An 18129-nucleotide genomic window follows, 5' to 3' on the forward strand; every position below is an offset into this window, starting at 1 on the left:
GAGCTTTACCAGCTGCACTGGGGAAGGGCAGAAGTTGTTCTGCTACGCTGGCTGTAAGGTGTGTATGGCAGCTCCCATGCTCAGACTCCTCTCTGGATACTGTGTGGTCTCTGGCTGCTCCTTGCCTGGCAGGGCAGCTGCTGCCAGTGCCTGTGCCTGTCCCCAGGGGAAGCTGGAAACCATTTTTGTTGATGCCGTTGCAGTGATGGTGCCATATTACAAACAGTCTCAGTAATTTCTCTGTTGTTAACTGATGAAAAAAAGACAAGAAAGCCCAAGCACAGAGTCAGAGCAGGACTGGGATGTTGATGGGCAGATTTTGGCTAAACCTGCCTCCCACAGGGCACACATAAGAGGGGTGTCCCATCGTGGTGCGGGGGCTCCAGCCTGGAGCTCCTGGATGGGGACAGATGCAGCAGTGGGTGCCCTGGCCCCATTGGTGCTGTCCCATGGTGTAATGCCAGCCTGGGCCCTTCCTGCAGCCCCAGTGCTGCGGGGGCACCGAGCATGGCTCAGCAGCACGTTGGGCTGTGGGTGCTGCTGCTTCTGGGGACCCTGTCCTCCCTGATACCAGTTTCAGATGTATTATATTCTCAGTAAATACTACTATGAAATTTATAATATCCATGCAAGTATTATCTCTGTACTTAAATCCTTTAGGTTAATTGAATAGAGCTATCATTATCCAGATCTTGTTTATGTATTGCTGCCTGCAAAATAGAGCCAATTTTCCAGACTGAAATGATGAATATGGGCACCAAAGACATTTTTTGATTTAATTTTAATATCCGTGGCATATTATTATTTTAATAACCATAAAGAATAATTATTTAAAAAAAAATATTGCAGTGCTTTGCACAAAACCTCAGAAGGAAAAACTATGCCACAATGATACAGTAATTATTTTATTTTGTTGTCAGGTGTGGTGTGCCATGGGGAGGAGCTGCTGTTGGTTTGGGGTTTTAGGCCAGAACTTGAACACTGTTGTTGTCCTTTTGCTCCCACTGATGGCTCTTGGAATTTGATGCATTACTCCGATTTTTTCCTTATATTATTCCCCACCTGCAGAAGTATAGAGACAAGGTCATGCTGGGATGTGTTAGAGCTCAGCACTCCAGGGGTGTTGTGCAGCCCTGCTGCCATTGCTGCAGTCTGTGTAGCAAAATCCAGGTTTTGGCCCAAAGTGCACTTGTGGCCCAGGGAGGCCCCGGATTCTGGACAGCCCCAGACAGGCCTGGGATGACCAGGTCCTCTCCTGCCTCTCATCCCTGTGGCCACAGACCTATGTGAGGCCATCCCCCACCACATGCCAGCTGGCCAGGCTCTCCCAGCTCACTGGGGGCAGCTGTGTCCCTTCACCACAGCCCTAATTGCCCTGTTTCACCTGTCACATATTTATTAGAAAAACGTAACACCCATTGTGCAGGATCTGGTGCCTGGTGAGCCCCAGTGGGGCAGCACTGCAGTGACTGCTCACTCGGGGCAGGGTTGGCATCAGTCTGGCGCTGGCCTTTTGCTGGGGCTCAGTGGGCACACTGAGCCCTGCTTGCAGACACATTTTGGCAGGTCTAAGGGAAGGGGGCATAACTCACCCCCGTGGCTGGTGTAGGTCTCTGTGTGGCTGTCAGGCAGAAGGGAGTGGTTCAAGACTGCTCTCTAGAAAAATGCAGCCCACCCACATTGGCCTGGATGTTGAGCATGAAATGAAAGCTGAAGGACAGAACAGTATCTTTTTCCATGCCTCCCTGCATTCATTTTGTGGGAGCTGTACACATAAATAGGCTCATTTCAGCAAGGCCTCCTTGTGCCCTGTGGGAAGGGTGGTCTCACATGGAGCCCAGTGTACTCAGCACAGCACCCTGCTTACACCCAGGACAACCTGAAATCTTCATCCTTGTAAGGTGGTTTAGGGTCAAATAATTGTTGTTTACTGCTCTGATTTAGTCCTTGCTTATTCCTGAGCTTATTTGCAGTTGCTGAAGCCTCGGCTGAAGACACAGGGTGGGCTCAGCACATGTCCCCCACTGCACCCATGTACAATGAGCACCAGTGGCAACTCCATAGGGATTAGGACAGGGCCCAATGGTAGGGACCCCACTGCCAGGCACCAGATGCTGAGCTGGAAAAGGTACCAGTGACTGCCAGTACATTTTTCCTGTTTCCCCTGCAGCCAGAGGCAGTGCCACAGGGACACTCCAGGCAGCTCCAGTTTTGCAGGATGTGTTTTGCCCAGCAGATACCAAACCACTCAGGTCCATGCCCACCTGCTCTGCAGCAGCACTACTGGCCAAGACCTTCACTGGGGGATTTTTTTTTGATTTTTCAGAGGCCGATTTTTTCATCCCCAGTCATCCAAGAGAAGCCTGGTGCTGTTCCAGCTCAGCTTCAGCAGGCCCTGGGTGCTTACAGCAGTGTAACCTTCAGTAGTCCTTGGAAGGAGCACAGGGAGCTGGTTCCTGATGGGGACCATGAGGGTGGTGTGGCCAGGGGTACCCCCAGAGAGGCTGCCCCTGCTGGGGTGTGGTTTGAGTGCACACCAGCTGTTTAATACCAGGATTACTTCCTATGGTTCACAGTTTGTGGTGACTTGGAAAAACTACACTGTGGGTGAAATAAACTCAATAGAGTTGGGATTAGCTGCAATGTTGGGTGAAGGGCTTTTTCCTTAAAGAAGCATTGGTGAAAAGTTGGGAATTGCAGGAAAATACATCTGTTTAGTGAACATTTAAGGAATTTATCTACCCACGCTGCTGCCCACTGCAGGGGCAGGGCAGAGCAGCTCTCACCCTGGCTGGACCCCTGAGGCTTCTCCCCTGCTCCTTCCCTGCTCCCAGGGAGCTCCTTGCACCTTGCAGGGTCAACCAGCTTCTATCATCAAGAAAATAAAAAATTAGCTGGTTTGCAGGTTACCAAACCAGAAAGACCCATTTCCCAGCAGCATCCTCAGTTCAGTGTGGGAGCCCCTAAACTGGCCAGGCGGGACAAGGCTTTGAGCAACCTGGTCTAGAGAAAGGTGTTCCTGCCCATGTTGGGGCTGTTGGAACTGGGTGATCTTTAAGGTCCCTTCCAATCTGAACCTTTCCAGGGTTCTGTGGTAAATATCTGAGGAGCAGCCCAGAATGGCCAAAGGGAGAGCAGTAGGGAGGGACTCTTTCTCTGCTGAAGAAAAGAGAAGCAAGCTCTTTAATATTTTTTTTTCTTTACAGTTTTATTTACAAAATGTATTAAAACTCTTTGTACAACACCTCATCAAAATGAGGCTCAGTAATTGATGCCCACACATGCAGTTTATGCTTTTACAGCCATTAGTTTGCTTGGCAATTTTTCTGCTCACTCAAGTGCAGTTTCAAAGACCAATATTAGGAACTTAAATTACAAAAAAAAAAAAAAAGAGAGAGAGAGAAAAAAAGGAAAGAACCCCCAAAGCCCCTAAAGCAAAACAAAACAAAACAAAATATACCAAAACAAATCATCATGAGACTACTGCCAAACTTCCAATAGCTTGAAGTTGGTAGCCGGAATTGGTAAGCACTCAACACATTTTAGATTTACATGCAAGTTTAAAAAATATCGAACCGTTTACCAAACTCCCTTCACTGGTGTGAAGCCTCCACTCTTAAAAATTGATCTGATAAACATACATCTTTTATACAGCTTTTAAGAAAAACATTTGTTTTAAATACAACTCATAACTGCACAGCTTTAGCTCGCCCTTGCTGGGGATGTGATCGCATTCAGAAGTTGAAAAAAAATCACAGTTTCATGAAAAGAAAATGAAAACAATTTTTTTGTCAATCTTGTTAAAAACTTGAACAATAAATTATTCTCCTACGAGCTTTTAAAATGATTTTATATTACATTTTGTTGGAAATACTTATTTTTAACAAGACTTTCTTTTTCTTTTTTTCTTTTTTTTTTTTGTTTGGTTTTTTTTTTTGTTGTTTTTGAATCCTATTAAAAGTTCAAATCTATCATCAGCAAACTAAACGCCTAAGGGTCAGACTGGTTTAAATGAGTTTCTTTTTCACTGTATGTTACTGATGAAATAAAAGTCTATCATAAACTACGGAAAATACATATTGTCGATTAGAGGTAATTAGTATGCAGACATTCCATTGAACATTTCCCATGGATTGACAATATGTTTAAAGTTTTGTGGTTTTTTTTTTCTTTATCTTTTTTTTTAATTTTTATTTTTCGAGATGAAGTTAAGTAGTTTCCAGGCAGAGGTTCAAGGCTGAAATGCTGCTGCTGTCTAAGACGTTGGATGTGAGTAATAGTGAGCCCCTCCTGGAGCAGAGGTGGCTGGAGCGCGGTGTCCTCCTCACAGAGAGGCAGGGACAGGAGCATCCTCTCACCAGGCATGAAACAAGAGTTGGCAGGAGCTGATATAATATAACACTACTAGCAGGAGTCATGTTAGATCACTTACTATTACTCTGGAACTGCAGCTCTAACTGGAGTTACTATCCTCTTTCCTTACTTCTGTTTTACAAGGACCATTACTGAGAAGCATTAGCTGAGCACAGTGCTAGGTGGGAGAGAACTGCAGAGAAGCAGAAGCAGGCCTGGGAAAACCTAACCTGCCCTTCTCTTGCTTCATTGCTTGATATTAAACAGTGAATTGAAATGCAAATGCACAGCAAGAAAAGAGATATATGGTCTGAACCTAAACAGCAAGTAGCTTTTCCTTTTTTTTTTTTTCTAAATTTTAAAAGCCACCTGATGTCATTTTAATAAAGCACCTATAGGTATGCCTGATGATAGAACAAAAAAAAAGGAATGCAGTATTTTCTGCCTGCACTTTAGCTACCTTGTCAAGAAATTAATTTACTGATCTGGAAGCAAGACATGCAGTTCCACAAATTACTTTCTTTTGGATTAACAGATTCACAGTCATTGACCTTAATTGGTTTGATTGCACAGATTCTTTCCTTCAGGTGTTACACCTTTTGCTGCTATACAGAATTGCTCAAATTAGCTGGAGAGATTAAAGTGGCTCAGAAAAAAAATCAAATCACACCACTGTAAGTAAATACTGAAACACCTTGACATCAGCTCATACAAGCAGTGGCAGGCCAGTCCGCATTTGCACGCAGCAGATTTCTGAGGCTTTGTGTCAGGAGGAGTTTCATAATTTGATACGACTGGGGTGGCTGATGAAACCAGCTGTGGTTGCTTTCAGGACACAAGTTCAGTTACTGTGCAGTGGTATCAAAGAATGGCTTTTGTTACACTGATCTTTTTTTACAAGAATTTTTTTTTTCATGTACCAATATCTTGTTACCAGTCCTTTCCTTTTCTTTTTCCCTTTCATTTTTTTCTTTTTTTTCTTGTATTTTTCTTTTCTTTTCCTCTCTTCTTCTTTTTCTTTTACTTCTTTGAAGCAAAGCAAGAATATTTCGGTGATGGTTTGCATTGTTGTGAGTCTCAGAGTCTTCCATAAGGCACTGAAGGAAAAAATACCAGTTTTTCCTGTTAAAAGTACATTGCACCATCATCAATGCGTGTCATGCCTGACACCTCGGAGAGAGTACAACTGGCTCAGGTGGTCTGAATCCATGAAGTAGCCATTCTCTGCTGCTTTTTATCTTGCATGCTGTCAGGGTGAAGATCTAAAATAAAACCAGAAAGATTTCATCACAGCCTGGCAGCGAGGGGCAGGGGAGCTCAGCCCATGGAGAGGCACAGGCTGTGGGCAAGGGGCTAATCAGGCCTTCTCAGAATCATTTGTCAGCAATTCAGCTGTACTTTTCCTGCTTTGGAAATCATGAATTCTAGTGTAGAAGGTTTGGTTCTATTGTAAATTTTTTTTGAAACTCCCTAAAAGCACTTACCTGACCTGATTATAGTTTACAAGACATAGAGGAAGAGATCAGCAACAAGAGATAAGAATTCTGATTATAGTGATTTTTAAAGCAATTAACAAAATACTTTCATTTGAACTAGCACGATGCTGGTGAGAGGAGTTACTCACTTCACCATGAAGTGTGTAAAACAGAATGGTACCTTTCTGATCCTGCTTCTGATCAGGAAAGAAATTTTAATGACTGATACTTAGAAACTGCCTCAAGACGGTGCTTCAAAAGCCTCTTGCAGCAGCTCCCTGGTGCACACAACAGAATAGCACAGACAGCTAAAATGGAAAGAAAGAAGAAAACCCAGAGGGTTTGTTCCCGGCCCGCAGCCGTACCCCTAGATTTTCACACTTTCTGTGCCGTACACGTTGTAGCCTTCCCTGTAGGTAGCGTAATTCTGGGTGTTGGTGGCGGGAGCGGGTTTGAAGTTCTGCGTGTTCTTGGTGAGTTTCATTCGCTTGGACTCGGCCCGAGACTTGTAGCAGAACTCGATCAATGCCACCATCATGGCCAGCCCCAGGCCTCCCACAAGGATATAGAACACGCCAGCAACATTGCTCAGGCTCAGAGCGCTCGTCTTGTCCTAAGAGAAACGAGCCATGCTGTTAGTTCTGCTGGGAGGGGCAGACAGACAGACAGACTGACAACAGGCTACTTTGCATTAGCCCTAGCTGAAATAGCTACACCCACGGTATTCAGTGTCCAGCCCACGGACCAGTGCTGACCCCCCATCCCCGCAGCTCGGGGCTGCACAGCAGTGACTGCTCTGTCCTCCACCCTGTGGTGGGTGAAACCCTGGCTGACTCCAAGGCAATGAGGTTATTTTGGACACTGACTTCCCCAGGCCTTCGGTGTCCCAGAGCAAAGTTGCCTACGGCCGAGCATCCCTGGTAGCAAAGGCACTGGGGGAAAGCTGTGCCAGTGGCTGCATAAAACAGCAGAATTTACAGCAGGCCATGACAAAACTAGAAAAAGAAAAAGCCAAACCACTACACACTTGGGTTTGGTCAATGTAGGTAAAATTCTTGAGATGCTGCTAAACTTAACTACCTTTTTATTTCAACAGTTAGGGAAAAAAACCCACCCTAGAAAGATGGTCAGTTACTTAGAGGTCAAGTAGCAGAGCCCTGAGCTAAACTAGTACCTTCTGGAGAGTGAGTTACTGAATGGAAACCTGACATTGTAACACAAAAATCACTGGTCAGGGTTTATCTTCCTTCAATACATGTCAGATGGGGGAGAAGCTTGCATTTTTAAAAAGAGGGTTCTGGAATGGGATTAAATAGACCTGCAACCCTTCTGCTGCTGCATGGGTGGGTGGCTGTGGGCAGGAACAGCTCCTGGTTGGCACGGCCCAGATTGGGCTGACACACCACAGTGGCCTGGGTGTGCCCTGATGGGCAGGTGCTAAAGAAATTTGGCTGTGCCCAGAGAAGACACTGCTGACAGAGCTCGGTTAATGAGTCTCTCTAGGGAGAGCTGAATTTTGCATATAGTCAGAGTAAAATATGATCTACCTTGTAAGTGTCTGTGTGTTTCACAGGCAGTTTGGATACACGTGGTTGTAGCAAACAACCTGCCATTTAAACTAAAGATCTTAATCATTTATACCTCTTTTTGATCACAGTTCCTTTTGGCAGCTGCCATGTGTTCAGATACCCCATAATCCCAAATTTATCTGATACAACAGCTACTGGGTTGTGCCCTAAGTAACTTCCAGTCCTACTGAAATCAATGAAATTTTATTATTGGCTTTGCTGGAACTTGAAATTGTCCTCTGACACTGAAAGGGTGCTTTGAAATTATAGTTTTCTGTTCGAATGATTACAGAGAGCACTTCCAAAGGCACCAGGGGAGTTAGGCACTCAACTGTGACTGATTTCAGCTGGAGCTGGATTCCTCCTCCTCTTGGTGCCTTTGAAAATGTCCTTCACTCCAACAAGCCCAGCACTTTTACAGAGTTTTTCTTCCCAATGGGTCTATAAGCATTAAAAAAAAATTTAAAAAAAATCCTTCTTTTAACTGAGTGGTGTAAATAAATATTTCCTGCAATTTAAGTGTGCAGCTACTGGGCCGATCCACCTCAGAGGTGGGACTTCCCCTGGGGTCTACAGTGGTCCTGCATGAGGCTGGACAGCTCCATAGCATGGCTGGTGGATGACAGGACAGTACAGCAGCAAAATGGTTCAAAGCAGTATAAAAAGGAATATACAATATTTAGGTAATGATTCACCATTAGTATTTCTAGATTTTTTTTTTTTTAAATCCAATCAATTTCAAAATGAATTTGCAAATAGGGCAGGAAAGGCATTTTTTCCTTATTAGCTGTCTGTCCTGAAAATTTGTGCCCTTAGCAAGCATGTGACTGTTTCCCAAACTGACATGTAGAGAATCTAAGTAATAATTCTGAAACAAAATTTTTTTTTTCAATAAAAATAAGAAAAGATGCTGGCCTGAACAATAGACAGTGACTGTGCTGAAACTTGCACATTTAAATGAAGACATCAGCTTGGGAGACTTTGGGGGCTTCTCTTAGCATGTTTTTCTAGCAAAATACTCACACAGAGAAACATACTTACAACTACAGTCTGTTACTGCATATAAGAAAAATGCTGTCATGTTCTGAGAATTACTTATTTTTTTCTATTCTTTTCTTTCAGCCTTCAAAATGTAAACAGCAACTTTTGAAAGTCATTCTTGGTATAAACAAACAGTGGGTCAAAATGTGATTGCTAATCAGTACAAAAAGACCTTCAGCGACTGACCTTACTTCCGGAGTCCTTGGCTCCACATTCACCCTTATCGTACCACCATTTGTTTTTCAGCTTGTCTAAGATGCCTTGTTCACTGAGTTTCAATACTGCAAGGTTTACAGGAGTTCTTCACGTGGGAAATAACATAAATAACATTATATTATGTTATTTTATGTTATTCAATCTTTAAACTACTTTAAAACTATACAAAGCGATAAAGCAGGGTTCCTGGCCACAAAGTATTTACACTGCAGGCAACTGGATCATCCCCTTAAGTTAACTCTAGAGCATCTCTACATTACCAGGTCCTGCCCATATCGCTTTGAGTAATCGGCACTCACTGTTAAATGAAGGCAGCAGAAACAAAGCAAGGCCAATCTCCCACTTTGGTGCACCACAGGCACCTGCAGTAGCTTTATGGACTTGGGTGGGTTTGATCCAGCAGGACCCCCCTATTGCACTAACAGAGGCAAGCCCCCACACCAGCCACTGTGGCTTCTCATGGTCAAACAACGCTTGTGGGCCCCGATCCCTGGCAGCCCCCATGCCTGGCGGGTCTCTGTGCACACCTGCAAAGCAAAAACCCCCAGGCTGGATCCATGGAGGAGGTTTTGCCAGCCATCACAGCCACTTCCCTGCTGGAGGTGGCTTCTCCAGCTCCTGTGGCTGGCGCTGCAGGGGCTATGCTCGGAGGCATCATGCTTAGCTGCACTCCCCAGAACTGCTGCATCTCGACCTCCCCAGTCCAGGGAACTGCAGCAGAAAATAAGCAAATGCAGACCTCTATGAAGCAAATTAGGGAATATGGAAACACCGGCTAAAAGTGCACAGAGTGGGAAATGTTGGCTGGATAAACGGAGATGGCTGACTCATGCTGCCGAGCCCACAGCCCAGGGGGACTGAGCTCATCTGCCCCTCCCATGTGGGAAAGCAGCATCTGAGGAGCTCTTGGTTGGGTTTTGTCATTTCCACGTCCTCCTTGTGTGATGTCCTGGTTTTTTCCCGCCTCTTTCCATGTGACAGGCTCCCTGTGTAAGAGACACCTTCAGTTCCTGCTCCTGCTTGAACAGCTCCACAGCCGCACAGGGCTGGGTCCTTATCCTAAGCAATGCAGCACTTTGCATGGGATAACACCAGGCAGACACATGCACAGCCTGCTTTGGGTCCATTCAGGCCTGCTGTCAGCAGAGGAGACACAGGAGCTCAGCCCATGTCTGCTCCAGTGCCAGCCTCATGTCTGGCTCTTGCTGCTCCCTGCCTTCCTCCCACCCCTGCCCAAAGTGGCTGACTCTCTGCAGAGCAGAAGAGACTCAGGAGAAAGAGCAGCAGGACCTATACAAAACACCTTAACTAGAAGCTAAATTCTACAGCAGCATTTAGGGAAATATCCCCAGACTGGGAGGGCTCACAGCTCTGAGCAACAGGAATGGCTGAGCCCTGCCTGGGGCAGGGCAAGATGCTGGAAGAAGTAGCTGGTAAAGAAAAGCCCTTTTCCCTCATCTGCCAAGAACCTGCCTCTGAGATGGCTGTGAGACTGCTGGTGGCTGATGTTGGGAAGTGCTGCCCTCGGAGATGCTTCGTGTTCTTTGGCAGGAGGGTGGCAGCCAAGCCCAGGAAGCTTGTGGGGTATCATGAGAAAAATGATCGTGTTTAAGAGCTCCTGAGCTGAACGCTCCACAGGCTGCTCCGACATGACTCTATGTAGTGTCACCCAGGCCAGCAGGGAGGCAAGGGCAGGGAAAAGCCATCCAGGTGGGGAGAACCGCTGGTCCCAGTGGCAGCACTGCCAGTACTGCCAGCACTGCCTGCAGAGCTTTCTGGCTGTCCAGGCAGAGGCAGCACCACTCACTCCTGGCCTGCACAGGGCTCAGTTTGACACAAGCCAAGATTTTATTTATATAAAATGGCTATTTTTAAGCGGCAGCTGTAATCTAATTAAGTATCAATCAGGGCTGGCTGTACACACTCAGCTGGACACAGCCAACGGGTGGCGGTGACAAGCCGCATGAGACAGACGATGTTTGCTGGCTCGGCGCTGGGAGCAGGCACGGAGCTCCTCCACCAGGAGCCAGCGGCATCCTAAAAAGCCAGCTGTGCTACAGCTACGCCTGCATCTTCCTACAGGTAGGGCTGTAAAATATTAACGGGATCAAAGCACGCTCCGAGACACTGCCAACACCCCGGGGGTGCAGGTAACGCACCTGCCCCACTCAGTTACACCGATGGAGAGTGGCCAGGTCCTGGCCAAGCCACCACCATGGACCTTCTTGGGCAGCTGGGCTGTGTTGAGACCCCTGGTGACCCCCAGATGAACATGCTACAAGCAGCCATGCATGCCTGCAATGCCAGGCAGTGAAAGCTCAGTGCCTTTACCTTCCCCTTACAAGCCCCAGCAGAGAGCAGGGTGAATTATTGCTCAGAGAACACTACTCTAATTTTAAATTTCATTTAAAAACTATTCAATTTGGAGAGATTTTATGCAATACATCTCTCTGCTTTGAAAAGCATTGTGCAGCTGAGAATACACAAACAATAGGAAGAAGGTTATAAACACCTTTCCTCCTACCTGCATATTTTATTGTGCAAATTTTCCCCTCCCCCCAGTCCTATTCCGAACACTATTTTTAATTTGCCTGCCTTTGTAAACCCCATACGGAGTACTGAGAATTTGCATAACATCCAATACATTATAGATTAGCTTTCACAACATTATACAGTATTGGGAAATGAGAAGGCTGAATATGCTAATTAGGGTGCTTTATTTTTTTTAAGCCAAGATTGCAGCTAATTGAGCACATGCAACTGCCAAAAAAAAAAAAAAAAAGACAAAGTAGTAAACTAAAATTATCTTAACTAAACAGATGGGAATTTGCCTAACCTGGGGTTTTCATTATAATTTGTCACAGCCCTGTTTGCCAGATGAGGTACCACATTCCCTCAGCCTGAGTAGAAGAGAGGTGATTTGGTACATCCATCTGTCCTAGCATGAGGAGCTGAGTGGGATGGGCAGACAGGTGCCAAGGAGTCACTCCTTGCTTCAGGCCCACCCAGGCTTTGCTGGTGGAGCTGTCACCATGCCAAGGTGCTCTGGTGCTGGGGCTGTCCCCATCCTGCCTGGCATGGGGGCTGAGCAGGTGGCTGGTACCAGAGGGTGAGGTCGTGTACAGAGGGATCAGGGGAGGCAAGTCAGACATGAAAGAGTAGCTGATGCCTGTCCCTCCCTGCCTTGGCCTGTCCTGTCCTCCCCCTCCAGATGACCTGGAGATTTGCCTGAGCAAGATCCCAGCCTCCCTTGGCTCAGCTACTTTGCTAGGCAGGGCACTGGGAGGAACATCTTGTACCTGAGCGAGGACACCCTCTCAACATGCAAGAAAAGGCACCAATTTGTGAAGCACAAAATGCAGCTTGTTTCTTCAAAGTCCTAAGGAACAACTTTGCCTGCTTCCAGGAAATAAATCCCCAAACCTCCTAATGCATGAGCTGCTTCCTTCACAGCAGGATTTGAGCAACTTTATGGTGAGAGAAGGCATGATGCCTCTGGAAGCCCTGGTCCAGCACTTCATGAATGCAGTATGAGCTGGTGCGGGATAGACTCCTCAACTCCCAAATTCCCAAGATAAGTAGATATATTGGAAAGTGAGCCTGGCTGCTGAGATTTTCCAATTGCTCATCTCTGAGTAGCTGTCTAGCCTGGTTCAATTTAACAGTCAGAGTCAGTCATGGCTTTGGCTGAGATCCTGATGGAAGTGCAGAGAGCCATGTTTGGATCCTGGCATTTTTCACTGAGTGCTCAGCAGTGCCCATGGAACATGAATCCTCTGTGTCACCCCCTCAGCTCACACCCAGCCAGTCCCAATGGTGTCCCTTGGGCAGTGCCAGTGCCAGCCAGTCCAAAGCCACCAAGTTGCAAAGTGTTCTGTTGGTTGTTGTAGAGGGAATTGAAGGGTTCTTTTAGGAGTGATGGCTGCTGGGTCTAGGAAGGGGATTTTTCGTAGCTTGGCCTGGCACTGCTTGTCTGAGAGAGGATTTTAAAAATTGCCCTAGAGGCAGAGGAATGGAGACACTAAATGACTTGTCTGGGTCCCATGGGAAGGCTGTGTCACCAGCCACCTACTTCTTTCACTGTCCAGCTCAGAAGATAATTTCCTCATTTTCTGGGGCTCTGTCTCAAAAGACTTCCATTTCCTTGTCTTTTTCTTGGGATAATTTTGTGCTTTCCAAATGATTTTTTAAATCATGTTGCTGTTGTTTGGCTGTATGGGATATCCTATAAAGTCCTCAGCCCTTTCTTAGCTGGATTCCACTGTTTTTCCATGCTTTAATTTATGATGGGATTCTTTTTCATCTCGCCTATGTGATTTCCAGACCTCTCTGTTAATTTGGTTGCTTTGATAAAAGTAAAATGTTCTGAGGTTTGAGAGCTTGTGTTCTCTTGTTGTGCTCTGTATGCCAAGAAAACGAGGTGAGGCCATTTGGACTGGGATGTTAACATTTTTGGATGCCACAGGATGGTATTCTTGTCCAGAAAATTGCAGTGGTTTTTTCCTTCCCATAACTGAGGGATTTTGTTGTTTCCTTGCTTTTGCTTTTCATCCAATATATCTGAATCATCCAGGCATAAACCTGTGAGTTTGGTTCTCTTGGGCAGCTCTACCAAACCCTGCTAAGATTTTTTCTACAAATGACTGGAAGACTTGAGTTTAGAGAAACAATACCAGGAGACTCATATGGGATAGTACCACCCTGAGAGGAAAATTAAACCATCTGCTACTGTAAGATCAGTGCCCACTTATTTTATAGGCTTTACAGAGGCTGCCACAAACATGATCTTATACTTTGACAGAAGTGGGTTTTATTGGTGTTTCAGCTGTTTGATTTCTCTGCCACCCTATTAGGAGACTCCGTTCAGGTGCTGGCAGCATAACCTTCCCCACTTCAACCATCAGCTACTGCTAGAACACAAGCTGTGCCAGTCTTTTTCCAAATTTAATATGGCACCATCCCAAAGGGAACCTCCTCTTCCTTTTGCTGTGTGGCCCTGGGGCCTCTTCCCTGCTGCACTTCAGCCTGTCTGGGTGCAAGACACCAACCACGGAAGCCCTTTGCACCCTTTGTTACTGGTGGTCCCAGATGACAGGATGATACTGATGGAGTGAACTGATTTTTGAAAAACAAAATCATTAAAATCTCACCCCTGAGCTGGGTCCCCAAAGCTTCAGTTTCAATTTAAAAACTTGGGCCATCTCTCCCTCAAATTCAGGAATTGCTACAGCACTTTTTCATGCAGGTTGATCCTGTACAAAATGTGGCATTTTTTCCAAGATGAGTATGTTCACCATGCAGATGCTCCTTCTCAGAAGATGGAGCTGCTACATGCTTTTTGCAGAGCATTTATCACATTTATATTGCAGTATTACCTGTCTTCCATTCATGCAATTAATACGGAAAAGAGGGAACACAATGACTCAGAAGCCATTTGTTCTCTCCTCCTCTCTTTGAGACAGCCTTACCTGTCTGAGCGATTTTTTGCCTTGCCTCCTCTTACCAAAGCCCCAGTTTCAGGTTAGTTGCAGTAAATTTTATCTCCATTGAGAAAACTGGTGGTGTTACAATATTTCTTTCTGGCCAGAACAAGCTTGAAGTAGAAGACAAGTAAATTAATCATTCAAGAAGTAGATCTTTATTAGTCCCAAAAGTGGGAAGATAGAACTTCTGACCCTCTCAAATTATAAATCATAACAGGTTTTTAGTGCTTGATTAATGACCTTTTAGGTTACTTGTCATGATTTCACCAGCACCTATTTAAAGAAGATAACCCCAAACCAGATGTTCCACCTACTGCCATCACTGACTTCTACCAGACACATGCCCAGCAGGCTGCAGTCCCACATGTGACTGCAAAAGCTGGCCAGGCTGCTCCTTTTGGCAGTTGGGTTCCAGTTACGGGCCATCATGTTTGTGTGCTAGTGCAGCAAACAGGACCCTTTCCTGAACAAACTTGGACTGCAGTGAAGAGTCTGAGCAGTTTCTTGGAAAAGTGCTGTTAATTTATGAAAAGAACATTGCGATCTTGCCAGGAAAGGGCCATTTTCCAGGAAAGATGCCAGTGCCTTTGTAGCCAGTGTTTGGGTTGGTCCTCACAAGTCGCAGCAGGTGATACAAGGAGCTGGTGACCACTAGAGTTGAGAATTGGGAACAGAAGTCACTTTAGGACTTGAACATCTCACCCAATAATCTATAGGCTTTTTTCAGCTCTGTCTAACTGGTGTTCAAGTGGCATGAAGTCTCAGCAACGCTGTAGTTATGTTTATTACTTGCAATCCATAAAGATTTAAGTGATGATTGCAACAGCTTTGGATAATTCACATCCCATTCAATGCTCTAATGGATGTAATATAAATGTTATATCCAAACCCAATCACTGCCAAGGAGAGTGAATGAACTCGGCAGACAGCACACTGTTCCTTCAAACCAGATGAACCATTGCTCAGAATTCATTTAGAATTTTTAGATGCAATCTTTCAAAAAAGCAAGCTGCAAAGTAAAGGTGTAACAAGCAAGGCTCTTCAAAGCACCGACTAAAGGGCTTCCTTGGGGCGGCACAGGATGGGGAGGGCAGTGCATGGGCTGCACTGAATCTCCCAGGCAGCGGGACTGCCCATGGGCTGCCCTGGCACCTCTCACTACCTGGGTTTTACAGTTGCAAGTATTCCTTCTCCCACCATCAGCTGGTTCCTGATTTTCTGTGGAGTGGTGTACAGGGTACGGTGTGGCATTTTCACAGCAGTGTTGCTTGCAGCGTCTTGAGAGTCCAAACGTAGCTTTTTTGGGGGTAGAGGGTAAAAAAATCACCCATGAACTTGAAGGAAGATCAGCATCGAGAGCTCTTCTCTGGTCCTTAAAATATCCTTTCTTCACTTGTGCCTGGGGCTGAGGCTCAGGATAGCAGAGCACAAGCTACAGCAGACCTGATCAGCACTTCAGCCAGGGAGGGATGCCCAGCTGGCTCAGGAGATGTCAAACACTGGGAAAGAACTCCAACCACTGCAGCTTCACTGCTCATGAGCGGCTCCTGCACAGGAGAGCTCCACAGGCCTCTGCAGTGCTACTTGGCCAGGATATCCATGTCCCCAGCAGCAATGGAGAGGGACGTGGGTGATCTCACCCAGCAATAGAGAGTTCATTTAGAGGTGAAGCTAAGAAATTTAAGGCCAGTGGCAGTGGGGATCCTTCTCACAAAGGCAGATGGATGCTGGCTCCAAACATACAGCAAATATGGTCACCAGGAGAATTGTCCTTTGCTAACAGCCCTGTGTACTTAACGCTGCATCTACCACAATGCACAATCCTGTGTGGTCACCAACAGGCTCCTGTTCATTTTTCCCAGCAGTACAACAGCAGACAACAAATTCCTCTGGTTGGAGAAGTGTTGTGGAAATGCAGGCACACGTCACTTGGGATGCAGCACTTACAGCAAGGCTGTTCGTGACTCCCTGCACCTTGGTACTGGCCCTTTGGGTGCACAGGAGAACGCGAAATCACAGTGCCAAAGACAACCCTGGCCTTCAGCTGTGTCACATTGCATGGCATAGAACAGCTGTAAATCTGGTCTAGTATCTAGCTAGGCCAGATATATTGCTGATTTGTGCCATCAAAGCAACAGAAAGCCACAGGAGGCTTCTGGCAAATCTGTCCTTCCTGAGTGCAAATTGTCTCTCCTAATGAAGTGTGACATCCTGCCTCTGCATGAGAATGCTGCCCTGGCCAAGCCCCATGGTCAGAGCAAGGGCTCAACCTCCACAAATGGCTCATCACCCTCCTGTCCAAATCTCAGTGATGTGAAGGAGGCAAGAGTCCATGGTGGTACCAGGTCTTGGTTAGTACATTATAAAGTGGTTTTTTACTTGTTTTATTATTATTTTTAAAAAACCTTGTTTTATAATTAAATAATCCCTGTTGGTTTTGCCTAATCCTTTTAGTTTAGGAATCTGACATATTTAGAGCACTCTCACTTCTACGACAAGAAATGTTTTCCTTTGTTCCTTATGACCAGAGCTGTCCTTGCTGGCTGGAACATCCCTGGGATTGCTGACATCAGCACAACCCAACCAAAACCGTTATAACATCAAAGAATTCAGATGTTAAACACTTGGGTTTCTAAAATCCACCTCACAGTGTCAGAGAAAGGCAAGTGGAATAAGGTGCAAGCATTTTCTAAATCCAAAATGCTTCCTAAAATCCTCTTGGGTAAAACTACTGAAAACACTGTTCCTGCTGGTGTCACTGGCTGATCTCCACTAACCTCAGGGGAAGCAGAGAGGGCAGCTTGCTGTAGACATGTGGGACAAATCAGGTTTACCAAGCTTCAAGAGGCAAATACCTGAAGAGTATAGAGATTACAGAATAACAGAATATTCTGAGCTGGAAGGGACCCACAAGGACCATTGATTCCAGCTCTTAAGTGAAAGGCCCATAAAGGGATTGAACCCTCAACCTTGGTGCTATCAGCACCCTGCTCTGACAACTGAACTACTCTCAGTGTGACCCTGAACAATGGCACTGCATCCAGCCAAGCAGAGAAATCCCTCACTGCCACACATCACACTGAACCACCAGCCTTACCCCACCCTGCTGGCAGAAGGAGGGGAGGTAATGCTGAATGGGGCCTCCAGTCCTGTTGACTGAAGCTGAGGGGGCCCAAAGGCAAGTGGCCACTGCTGCATCCCCGAGCCAGCCAGCACAAGCACACAACTGTGCAGGGACTGAGAAAGGCAGAAATCAAGCCCAGGCTCTCTGCTTAATTTGACAGGATACCATAAAAAAATCTCACTAACAACCATCTTGGTATCATTAAAATATAAAGATAGAAACAATATAGGAAGATACACCAAATCCAGCACTACTCTCTAAAGGGCATCGCTTGAGGTTAAAGACCCATCTAAATCAAATAAGGCACTTTATTCCCCCAAGCAGTATAAATCCCAGCCTGATCTGTAACTATTGAATGGACTTTTTGTCAGATCTTGTTACTGAGATAACTTCTGAATAGATGCAAAACCTGCGGGTGAATGCATTGTCCAAGGGCTCTGCTCTTGCTCAGATCAGATCCATCTGCCTGTTGCAATTTACGAATTTAGCAACATTTCTGTGCCGTGACTTCATGTTTTGCAACACACCCACACGTGAGGGATGGGGAAGACTTTGTTTGGAAATGGGCTTGTTATAAAAACCCACTATGTTTGTTTAAAGACTACAGTTGCCTGGTACCACAAGCAGGAGTGAAGAGCCCTGAAAATACGGGCATAAACCCATATGGACAATCCCTGTTCCTTCTTGTCAATCACTGTTTCCTACCTTCTGTCTCAAAAAGTGAGCTTTGGTATTCCACATTGAACATTTACTATTCAAGGAAAAAAATGCAAAAAGCACCGGGCATTTCTTCTTTAAGTAATGAGCCCTTGGTTGCTCTTTGCTACCATTTCAGACCCACACCACTTTTTCCCTGCCCTGCGTTACCA

The 18129-nt window shown here is 45.8% G+C and overlaps 1 protein-coding gene across 2 annotated transcripts in view; it reads right to left on the reverse strand.

The window, feature by feature from the left end:
• Positions 1–6195: 6195 nt before the first annotated feature.
• Positions 6196–18129, reverse strand: part of GRIA3 (glutamate ionotropic receptor AMPA type subunit 3) — a gene marked incomplete at both ends in the record, with an annotated part of 143802 nt that continues 131868 nt past the window's right edge. Inside the window, 2 exons of one of the 2 annotated variants that reach the window (XM_082289587.1) lie at positions 6196–6441; positions 8624–8738. In XM_082289587.1, the coding sequence (XP_082145713.1) occupies positions 6196–6441; positions 8624–8738 (361 nt within the window). The remainder of the gene's footprint in view (positions 6442–8623; positions 8739–18129) is intronic. The other variant, XM_082289588.1, reaches the window with a different exon arrangement.

Source organism: Coloeus monedula (assembly GCF_965178545.1).
Source record: "Coloeus monedula genome assembly, chromosome: 12".
In the NCBI taxonomy this organism is placed as follows: domain Eukaryota; kingdom Metazoa; phylum Chordata; class Aves; order Passeriformes; family Corvidae; genus Coloeus; species Coloeus monedula.